Genomic DNA, 10,566 nt, shown 5'->3' on the forward strand with positions numbered 1-10,566 from the left:
CTACATGTTTTTTGTCCTTGACTGCAGGGTGTGGTTTCCTATATGTCCCTTCCTCACCCTCCCTTTCCTAGAACTGGAAACTATTTTTTGCTATGGCGGAGGACCATGAGCTACAGACAGTTTTAGGGAAAAGGTGGAGGGTGGAGAGACAATGACACTCATTACCATTTTCAGGACCATACTGTGGCCCATACTGGAACAACAATCACATGAAGAGTTGGACATATCAGAACAATCGTATAACTTCATGTCAAATGGAAATGTCTCAGTGGGAATTTTTGTTCAGATCCAGAAGGGAAGCAGCTTACAGACAAGTTGCAATTTCTTATTTTCCACCATATTTTTTTTTTAATTACATTTTAAAGAACTTAGTCCTTAGTGACACCAGTAATATATTGGGCTATATCCTACTAAGAGTAGAAGACCAAGTGACATTCATAGGCTAAGTTAGTCATGCCCAATATTTTTAACTGGCCTTCTCTGAGTAAGAACATAATTGGACAGAACCCATTGATTTTACCAGCTGCAAAAAAATCTTAAACTCACACTACAGGACAACAAACAAATGGCATCATCCAGAACGCCACTCGTTTCATCGTGACGTCATGGGCCTGAGCAGTGACGTCACCGCCACGCGCCCACGGGTTCCTCCCGCAAGCCTAGAGTTCCTCCTCCTCTCAATATGGCGCCGGGTTAGACTCCGCAAAAAAAGAAAAGAAAAGAAAAGGCGCCGAAGTAGCGTAGGTCGCATGAACCCTCCGGCGCGCCGTATTAGGCCGAGGTGCGCCCTCCAGAGGAATAAGTTGGGAATAGCGGAACGGGAGTTCTAAATGGGCGGGATTTCCTCCCCGGGGGCGAAACTGATTCGCTAGCGAAAAGCGCGCAGGGCGGAAGCAGACCTTTGCGCAGGCGCACTCCAGGGGTGGTCGGAGACGGAGCTGGGGGGAGGGGCGCGCCCGCCAGAGCATCGGGGAGAAGGAGGAGGGTCGTGAGGCGAAGAGACTCGAGCGCCATGGAGGAGCGGGGCGAGCCGCAGTCGCCGCCGGCGTGAGTAGGGGCGGTCGGGCCGGTCTTTCCCCTGGACCGCAGGGCGGGCCTCCGTTAGCCGCCCCTCCCCCAGCACGCCCGCCGCCCGCACGGAAGGCCCGGTGCGGGGAGGAGAGGAGGGAGCCGCGCTCGGCGGAGCCCTCATCCGAGGATGCGCTCTGGGGCCGGAGGGGGGGAAGTAAGGGCGGGCAGGAGGGTGGGGCCCAGGACCCCCTCCCGGCCCCCCCTCCCCGCTGCACCGGGGTTCCCATGGCAACGAGGCTTGGCGGGAGGCCTTCGTTCTGCGCCCCTGCTGGCGCCTGTCCGAAAGGCACCGAGGGTCGCCTGAGGTTGATGGCCGGGGGGCTCCCTCGTGGCTGAGCCGGGAGCCCTTCACCTGGTTTCCACCTTTCTCATTTGTTTTGGCTTGCCGGGGCAGAGGTGGGGGCTCGGGGTCGTGGTCGTGGTCGAAATCTTAAAATATTAGGCGCGGGGAGGCGGGTGCGAGTATCTGTGTCCTTCCTCATCTGTTGTTCCATCCCAGCACCTGTTCCTTCCTCTGACTGACTGCCCTGCAAATTCTTCTGCTCCGTTATGTTGTTGACCCATGTGTTTCTTCGCAGTACGGTCGGAGATATAAAAGTACGGCTTCACATGTTTATTTGTTTACATGTACAGGCAAGGTGCTTTGCAGTTTTTCCCATGTGGTAAATGCAAACATAATTTCTAACATGTTTGGTGCCTTGTGACATCTGAAATGTCCCCCAAGTGGAATAATTGTGCTAATATATGTGTTTTTGTATAACTCGTTCATACGATAGATCTCACTGTTACGGAATATGGCATACTGAAACTGTTGTCTTCTCAGGGATAGGATGAGCCAGGGTGACTCAAACCCAGCAGCAATTCCACATGCAGCTGAAGATGTTCAGGGAGATGACAGGTGGATGTCACAGGTAAAAAAAACATGTTATGCTGTAGCAGGATTGAGTGGGTTTTTCTGTCTTGTACGACACCTGTAGGGATCGTGATCACTGCTGCCACTATAGCTTTTTTGTGAAAGGCACAGTCTCTGTAGCAGTCTCTGTGAAGACTGTCTGGCTGACTTGCCTATAGGGTATACTAGTAGACCCATTCTTAACATAATCCCAAATTGCAAAGTGCTGGAGGCTTTACTTCAGTTTACACGTCAAATTACTGAGAGTTGAAGACAGTGCACTGCTTTGCCTGACTGTTCTCTTTTGCAATATGCCTTAAGCAAGCTCCATATGCTCAAGACTGGGCAGACTTCCCATAGTTCATCGTATTATACAAATATTCTGCTTTTCATACATAGATTGTATCAAAAAGTGGCTTACATCAGTTAAAAGGAGACGGCTCCTGCTCTCAGCCTTACAAAGAAAAAAGACAAGACAAAGAATAGAGGAGGATCAGTTTGGCAATGCAAGAATGAAGTGACAAGTTGTAAATGGGCATTAGTATCCAGTTTTGGCCAGACTGATCTCCCCTTGTTAGGACACTTGCTTGGAGAAAAGTTGGTTGCAACTACCTGTTAGTTCTCATTCCTTCTGCTAATGGCAGAGGCCATGTGTATGTGTGTTCACTACTATCCTCTCCGTAGTAGTGGGCACCTGCAGTAAGGAAATAACAGCAGCAAAATGGCAGAGTTGAGAAGGAGTCAGGATTGTAAGTCCAAAGATAATTGGCTCTGGGTGAAAGAAAGCTGCTTGGTTGTCTTAATGCTCTTGCTTTATTTTTATACAGCATAACCGTTTTGTGTTGGACTGCAAGGACAAGGAACCTGATGTGCTGTTTGTGGGGGATTCCATGGTTCAGCTGCTACAGCAATATGAGGTACTGAGTGGTGAGGCTGCGGGGCTTGTTATATGAACACACTCGCTTTCCATCAATTACATAATGTAAAAACAGCTACCTACCTGAATCTAGAATAATGCTGACAGTCCACCAACAATGGACAGAGCCTTCTTTTGAAAACCATGCATAGGGCTCAGCCCATGGAAGGGAAAGGGAGCCTTTGACCCTGTGCTTGACATCACATATATCTTTGGCCCAACTTCCTAGGCATCCATCTGTTGAGCATGATATCTGTGAAGGGGTAGCATGGTGGATTTTTCCATTGGGAGGGCATTGACCTAGAAGACCTTTGAGGTTCCTTCCATCCTTATGACCCCAGGAGACCTTCGTGTGTACAGCTATATGCAAAGGTTTCTCTTCTGAAGATGTCCACATAGATGTATGGGTGGGCCTGCGACTGTGCACAACATTAGGCAGGGCCAAGAGGCACAGTCTCGCACCCCAGCCATGTGCTTGATGCTACACATAGACAGCAACATCGGAAAAGAGCTTTGAAGGTTCTTCAATCCAGGTTCTGTGTAGATACTACCCTTTTTAAAAAACAACAACCCAACAACAGATACCTTTCCGGTGGGTTAGACTGTATGGTCAAATATTCTGCTTTTGTTCAAGGGTGATCTAAAAGATTGAATTGGTTTCTGGTTATAGATATGGCGGGAACTCTTTTCACCTTTACACGCACTGAATTTTGGGATTGGAGGGGACACAACGGGGCAAGTTTTGTGGAGACTGAAGAATGGTGAACTGGAAAATATTAAACCCAAGGTAAGCTGGGGATAATGACTGTGTGTATGTGAAGGCTCTCTTTTCAAATGAACAGTTTGCTGGCTGTTGGTCCCACCGAAACAGTTCTGCGCCGATAAGCACATAATGATTTCATGCCAGTGTGTTTGTCTGTTGTATATATTATGTTTGTACCTTGTAATTTATAACTAGCAAGGAAGCAGAGGCCTAGGTTGTGAGTGATATTGTCAAAAATACCAAAGTCTGAGGGAGGCATCAGCAGTAGCCTGCTGAGGGATTTAACAGCAGGCTGCTTTGGCAACTATTTCCAGGCCAGAAGATTCAGGTGCAGTTGGAACATCTGAGAATTTCTAGGGGGATCTCCTGTAACTATTGTCTGCTAATTGTATTTTAAATATATAGTATTTTATGTCTGCAGAACTTTGCTTTGTAGGTGTGGTGTGAATATGGCAAATAAATATTAAGTGCATAATACAATATTTTTTCATTTGAGGTTGTGTGGGTTCTTTTTCTTCTCCCTTCTCTTCATCCACAGGTCATTGTTGTTTGGGTTGGAACAAATAACCATGAAAACACAGCAGAGGAAGTAGCTGGTGGAATAGAGGCCATTGTAAGGCTCATCAATACGCGGCAGCCTCAGGCCAAGATAATCGTGCTGGTATGCATTGCTGTGGTCAAGGAATACGTAGCAACTTTGGGAATGTGTGCATTTTCTGCAAGCTCCTCTTTGACCAGGAGGAATGGTAGTAGCAGTATGAGAAGAGAAGGGCAGTGCCACTCCTTCTTGCAGGGATGCTTCTGGGAATAGTAGCTCTCTGAAGCCTTCTCTTGGCCAAGGCAGAGGAAGGAAGGAGCACTAGGTGTAATGCCTTGAGCCATTATTTATTTAGGGAAAGGTTTCTTGTTGTTCTTCAGAGTGGAAGTTGCTGTCATAACAGATCAGCTAAATCCCTTATAATAGCTGAGGATGATTCCCTGGATGTGCAGAATTTAAAAGGAAGTAGGTCTTTTGTGGAACGCTTTCCCTTGAGTGGGAAGACTTTTCCAATTTTGATGTGAGGCTTAAGATTGTCAGTGTTCTCCCAAACGGAGTGTTGAGTTTTACTGTGTCAGTTTCTCTGATCCTTTTAACATCAATTTTCATTATTTTTACTGTAAAGCTTATTGTGGTTTTTATCTGTTTTATTTTACAAATTGAATAGCCATTTGAATACAGTACAATCACACAGGGGCTGTGTTCAGGGTTGGCACATATAGACATACACACTTATACTCAAACCACCCCCAGGCAAACATCCTTACCCTTTCTGGAGCTGTGCGCTGAGTAGGCCTTGAGCCCTCAAGCAAGGGAAAATGGTCAAAAGCTCTTTCCTTGCCAGGAAAACCCTGTGCAAAAAGAACGTTTAAGCTCTCCACATTCCATTCATTTTGTGTGATTTCAACCGGCCGGCCTTCAGCCACATAAAGTTGAAATCACACGTGTTAAAACACACATAAGCTGCAATTGAACTGTTAATTCATTATTTTAGAAATTGGAGTATTAGTTAATCTTGTTCCTTTTCTGTTCACTTTAAATTATGATAAGGGCGCTGAGAACTTTGTATCAGTTGCCCAGTTGGGGGGGGTATTGGTTTGCTTTTGCCTTTGTTTTTATTATCTGTTTTGTGCTCTCATTTTGTATTTTTATGTTGTGAACTGCCCTGTGATCTTTGGATGAAGGGCAGAATACAAAATTGATAAATAATAAGGCATTAGAACAGTCCATGTATAAATCATTTTTTTTTAAATGGGAGAGGAAGGTACAAACCCTAGGTTTTACTTAGAACTGCCCTGTGAATAGACCTATTGAAATTAATGGCCATTCATTTCAGTGGGTCTACTCTGAGTAAAACTCAGTTGCATGCAGGTGGAGAATAAAAGTTGTCACGTGCTTCTTAATGATGAGGTAGGGACAAGGTTCCTAGTGGGTGAGAAGGAGAGAGATGGTTTATGCAGCATCATTTGCCAGGGTCCAGAGAGAGGATGATGTGGATGCCTAAACCATGGGTAGAGTCAGTGCACAGGGAGATGCCTGGGTGAGATTTCGGGAGCATGCTTCTTACAATACTGAGCACCTTCTCACGTGCTTCTGTCCTGTTTCATGCTCAAGGGCCTGCTCCCTCGTGGTGAGAAGCCAAACCTGCTGCGGCAGAAGAACAACAAGGTGAACCAGCTCCTGAAGACCTCACTGCCCAAACTCTCCAATGTCCAGCTGCTGGACGTGGATGCCGGCTTTGTGCACTCAGATGGCACCATCTCCTGCCACGACATGTTTGATTTTCTGCACCTATCGGGTGCCGGCTACGCCAAGATCTGCAAACCCCTCCATGAACTGATCATGCAGCTGCTGGAGGAGACCCCTGAAGAGAAGCAGGCGACTTTGGCCTGATCCCAGCCATGTCCGTGGCACCCCAGCTCCATCAACGCAGTTCTTTTTATCCTGGCACTACAGAATCCTCCTTACTCAAAGTGCTTTCCATTGTTGAATGTTACTGGGTGTTGTGTTTAGCATTGGAAAGGAAAGGGGACTGGGGCGGTGGCTGGGATGGCAGCACATGGGTCAGCTCAGTCAGTCAGAGCCACCTGCAGAGGGTGGTTTAAATTGACCGAAGAAGGATGATACTTTAAAGTCATTTCTTGTTTACAGTGTGAACGTTCCTGTCACCTGTTCGTTGCTCATGTTCTGCTGTCACTCTGCCAGTTTCCTCGCCTTAGTGTCCTGCCAGGCTTATTATTCCAATAGCCCCTAAATGTCTGAGCTCATTAGCTGCACTCACATTCCACTTCCTGAACTGAAAGTAGCCTGCTTCTTTAAAAGTTGGAATTGTTTGGAGAGTTTTTATACTTAACTGGGGTTGGGTTTTTTGTTTTAAGTGATCTTAGCTGCTTTTCTGGCTTTGGCAACAACAGAAAGCAGGATAAAGCTACATCAGGCAACTTCAGACGTGTGAAAAATTAATTGTCAAGTGAGTGAACTCATTTAACTCAGCCTGTTTTCATTTCTTGCTTGATGGATGTCATTCTGTTGCTGGGGAAGAGGGGACTGCCCAATTTCTGCATCCTGGTAGAACCATTTGTTCTCTCTTCTCTCTCCCCTTCCCCCTTTTGTGTGCTTTGATTCAACATTCCCATCTCTTAAAAGGCCCAGTGGCCTTGGAGCCTGGTCAGTGGCCGGACGTACCCACCAATATAAACTGACATTTCTTCCCGCTGTTCCATATTGTGCTTCAGAATGCTTTGCAGAGCTGCTTGTGTTCATTTTTAAAAGAAAGAGCAAAAAGGAAGTGACTGTTACTTCTCCTACCCTCTTAACGTCATAATCCTTGCTCATTTCCCTTCTCTCAAGGCCTGCAGCAGGCTGAAGCTTTACAGCGAGGGACATAATTGAGCTATAGCCGTTACCTCTCTTGAGTAGGAAAGGGTCCAGTGTGGAAAGCATGTTTCTGGGGATTCCTGTATAGAGATTACCAGGGATATAAAGCCTTAATTCATGTCTACATGGATGGGAGAGATTTTCCCACGAAGGGAAAACCTCTTTCAGATTTCTGGTTTTAGGAATCTGAAAAAAGCAAGTTTTTTTTATAAAAAAACAAATATGCTTCCATCTATGGTCTGCTTTTACCTGAGCTAGTTCAGAAACATCAGCTATTTAAACTTAGCCAGTTGTGCATAGTTCTAACATGTTCTTCTGCCCTCCCCCAAAGTCTTGTGCATGAGACTTTAGTGGCTCTTTTTGTCGTGGAAATGCTTTTTCATATCAGAAGGTTCTTGGGAGCAAGTTCAGTTTCTGAACACACTCACTTGATGTCTTCCAAATAGGCCTTTATCCTAGCATTTATCCTCCCTCCCCTCACCCTATTACCTTGCTCCTGTAGACTTCCTCCAGCACAGGTGGGAAAATGCAAAAAAGCACAGAGCCCCTACTCCACAAAAGAATGGTGGGGGAACAGCGTGTGCTGGAATCCTGAACTGGGGATGGCCGTGGTTGAGCTGGCCATACACTGCTGGGGCTTTGCTGCTTACCCTTTTGTGGAAAAGGTAGCACTGGCCTAATTCTTCCTGAAATACCTCTCTGGTGTTCCTTCCATGCTAGTGAAACAGCTACTTGTGGTCCAAATGCTCCTTTTGGAAGATGTTCCTCCCCTTCACAGACCCTGGCCCTGAACTAGCTGCTTCTCTGGGGTCTGTCTCAATTGCTTTTTGCCATTTCCCCTGCCTGCTGCCCTGGATCCGACCTAAAGGCAGGTCAGTATCTTCCTGTCTGTCCTGTCACAAAGAGAAGCTTCTCATTAACAAGACTGGAGAATGTTGTAGGTCCCGCCCCACCCCTTATTTGAACCCTGTTGCATCTGCAAGTGCTGACATGTATCCTGCTTCTCTGTATTCCCAAACAAGATCCTAATATTGGGATGTGCTTGGCTGCCCAGTGCTCCTGGTAACCCAGGAATACATCTTGTGCATCATATACTGCCCCGCCTTGAGCTTTTACATGGCTTTTCCCTCTAATCTCATTGCTGTTTACAGTTGTATGCTGCCGCCCAGAATCTCGTCTGTGCAGTGGTATATGAACATTGCTAGTTTTATATTTATTGCAGCAAAGAAAAAGTGTGAAAGAAGGTTAAGGAATGTTGTCTTTCTCTCGTCGTGTGTGTGTGTGTGTGTGTGTGTGTGGCTGTAACAAAGGGACCCTGTGCCCATAGGAGAGAATTGTGGTTCTGGCAGCATGCTGGCTCAAGAGTGTGGAAACGCCTTGGAGCCTGACCTTTTGCTGCTGGGAGTTTGGGAGGGTGCTTTCTCCCCTCTTTTTTTTTTTTTTTTTTTTTTTACTGGTAGCCAACTGAACTTTCCACCCCCACCACCAAAAAAAGTGATGATAATTGCTTTGGCAAAATGGCATTGATGACTGGTAGAGCTCACTGTTTAGTGCATATTTCAATATAAATGTATATGTTTCACCAATTAGTTCTTGTGAGTGTCTCTCATTTCTGGTAGGGTGGGTGGGTGTGCTGCTTGGACTCGTGAGGTCTAGCCCCAAACTGCAGTAAGAACCGTGTGTGCATCAGAAATGTACTAGTTCTCTGTGTTTAAAAAAAAAAAAAACTATGGGGGAAGGGGACATGTATATCTACAAGGTTATACTGGAGCACAGGGAGCTGTAATTAAAACTCAGATTATGGAGGGGTGTATATTTTTATTATCACCACAAATGTGTGTGTTTGGGGGGAGTAATTTTCAACTTCAAAAAATCATTCTAAAATCTTGTTCAATTCTGTGCTTGTTCATATTTGGTCTTCATTTCTTGTTTGTAAGCTCTTCCTCCAAGCAAGGATGTTCCTGAAATTCCCCTTCTTTGTGGGCAGCCAAGAGGCTATAAAAATGTGCCTCCTAACAAGAGATTGTTGGTGTTTTCCAGGAGCATGGCCAATGTCCTCCTCCTGGTTACAGCATGGCAAGTTGCTGCCTACCAGCCATCTGCATGGAGGTGGGGAATGGCTAAGCTCTGTATCCGGGCAACAAATTGTATAAACTTCCCTTTTTTTCAGATGAGTGCAGTTGATAAGCTCTAGACTAGGATTCTGTTAGAAATGCCCTTCCATCCACCATTTGGGCCTGCATAGTAGGCAGAAATGTCGTCTGTAGTCCACCCCATTGTAGAAACAGCTGCCTTGGTGCTGGACAAATAATAGGTGGCAACCTTGTTTCCTGGTAAGGAAGTACTGTACTGGTACACCTAGGGTTGAAAGTAGAACGTTACATCAAAACTAGGTGATTCCATTTCAGCAGGGTTTGGAAACCCTTTTTAAAAGACATAAAAATTGCAGGTAGCTATTTTAAGCCGGGGGACGGATGGGATCTGAACTCTTTAAGAAGACCTTTATGCAGGCCAACTCCAACTGTTGGATTTAGGTGCACTTTTTTTGGTTTTGGGGTTTTTTTGGTAAGCATTTCTGAGAACCATGGCTAAAGAGGGCCAACAAATAAATGTCAGAAGAGACTAAACAAGTATTCCAGTTACTCCTAACGTTCAGGGTGAACATTAAGCCGCCAACAACACAGCAACACTGGTGGCAGTGAGAACTGAGCATGTTGCTGGCAATACCATCGAAAGCTCTTGCTGCTGCAACAAGCAACTGCGAAGTTCTCCTTTAGTAAACATTTGTATGTTGCAATTCTGCACTGAATAGTAAGCAGGTTGCAGCTCGTCCTGTCCTAAATTACTGGCTCCAGGGATGAGCTCTTTTTAGATTTTATTTCTTAGATTTCCATCCTTCCTCTCAAAGGAGGAGCCCCAGGTAGCAAACATCCAAAAGTTAATACAATTTTAAAAGACGTTTAAAACGCTTCAAAATCAACTAGAAACAAGTAAAGAAAAACCCATGCGTTTAGAACTTTTTAAAGCAATAGCATACCCTCACACCTGCTAAGGGCAAGGTTACCCTGACCGGTATCCTTCAGCCGCCAAGTGCCTGCGTAAGCAGAAAGGTGTGTACATTTCTCCTGAAAGTCAGCAATGCTGGAGGCAGAAACACCTTCCCATATACAGGCAGGTAGGCGCACCTGCCGCCTCCTCTCTTTGCCAGGCGCCTTCCGGAGAGCTGGCGCGTCCTCTAGTGCATCTCTCTTGCTGTGCATTGCCTTTCCGCTGAACACTTTTCAGCATCTCCCAAGAACCTGGATCGTCCGCGCACTGGAGACGCAGGGGCTGTTTATCACAAAAAAGGCACATTTCTCCGCGCCCCGTGCACCATTTCCTCTGCCGCGAGAGGGGTGTGTGTGTGTGTGCCCCCCCCCAAAAAAAGTCCTATTTACGAAAGAGTCCTCCAGCTCGAGGCTGCTCGTCTGCAGCCGGCATCCTACCCGGACTGTGCCATAGGCAGGGCA

General features: G+C 46.2%; 1 protein-coding gene and 1 long non-coding RNA gene across 5 annotated transcripts; one reads left to right on the forward strand and one right to left on the reverse strand.

Annotated features, from left to right (window-relative positions):
- Nucleotides 1–560: 560 nt before the first annotated feature.
- On the forward strand, nt 561–8,643 carry PAFAH1B2 (platelet activating factor acetylhydrolase 1b catalytic subunit 2). 4 transcript variants are annotated; one of them, XM_083589046.1, is made up of 7 exons: nt 903–1,047; nt 1,571–1,668; nt 1,895–1,982; nt 2,791–2,880; nt 3,550–3,666; nt 4,181–4,303; nt 5,795–8,643. In XM_083589046.1, exons 3-7 carry the CDS (start codon nt 1,902–1,904, stop codon nt 6,071–6,073), a joined length of 690 nt encoding a protein of 229 aa, XP_083445172.1. In that variant the 5' UTR covers nt 903–1,047; nt 1,571–1,668; nt 1,895–1,901; the 3' UTR covers nt 6,074–8,643. The 4 variants fall into 4 exon arrangements, with proteins under 4 accessions (XP_083445170.1, XP_083445169.1, XP_083445171.1 ...); XM_083589044.1 differs by lacking the exons at nt 903–1,047; nt 1,571–1,668 and adding an exon at nt 561–781; XM_083589043.1 differs by lacking the exons at nt 903–1,047; nt 1,571–1,668 and adding an exon at nt 784–802.
- On the reverse strand, nt 8,487–10,474 carry LOC310750732. Its single transcript, XR_014542202.1, has 2 exons — nt 10,095–10,474; nt 8,487–9,415 (listed from the first exon to the last, which is right to left on the reverse strand). It is a non-coding gene; the product is annotated as an uncharacterized lncRNA (long non-coding RNA).
- Between the last annotated feature and the right edge of the window lie 92 nt (nt 10,475–10,566).

The sequence above is a fragment of the Podarcis filfolensis genome (assembly GCF_964270895.1).
Source record: "Podarcis filfolensis genome assembly, chromosome: 15".
In the NCBI taxonomy this organism is placed as follows: Eukaryota; Metazoa; Chordata; class Lepidosauria; order Squamata; family Lacertidae; genus Podarcis; species Podarcis filfolensis.

Excerpts from the sequence above, each read along its gene's own strand:
- PAFAH1B2 (XM_083589044.1), top strand. The coding sequence starts at position 606 with ATGGGCCTGAGCAGTGACGTCACCGCCACGCGCCCACGGGTTCCTCCC. Across the intron at positions 782-1,894 it reads GCGCGCCGTATTAGGCCGAG|GGATAGGATGAGCCAGGGTG; the intron begins GTGCGCCCTCCA and ends TTGTCTTCTCAG. Across the intron at positions 2,881-3,549 it reads AGCTGCTACAGCAATATGAG|ATATGGCGGGAACTCTTTTC; the intron begins GTACTGAGTGGT and ends TTCTGGTTATAG.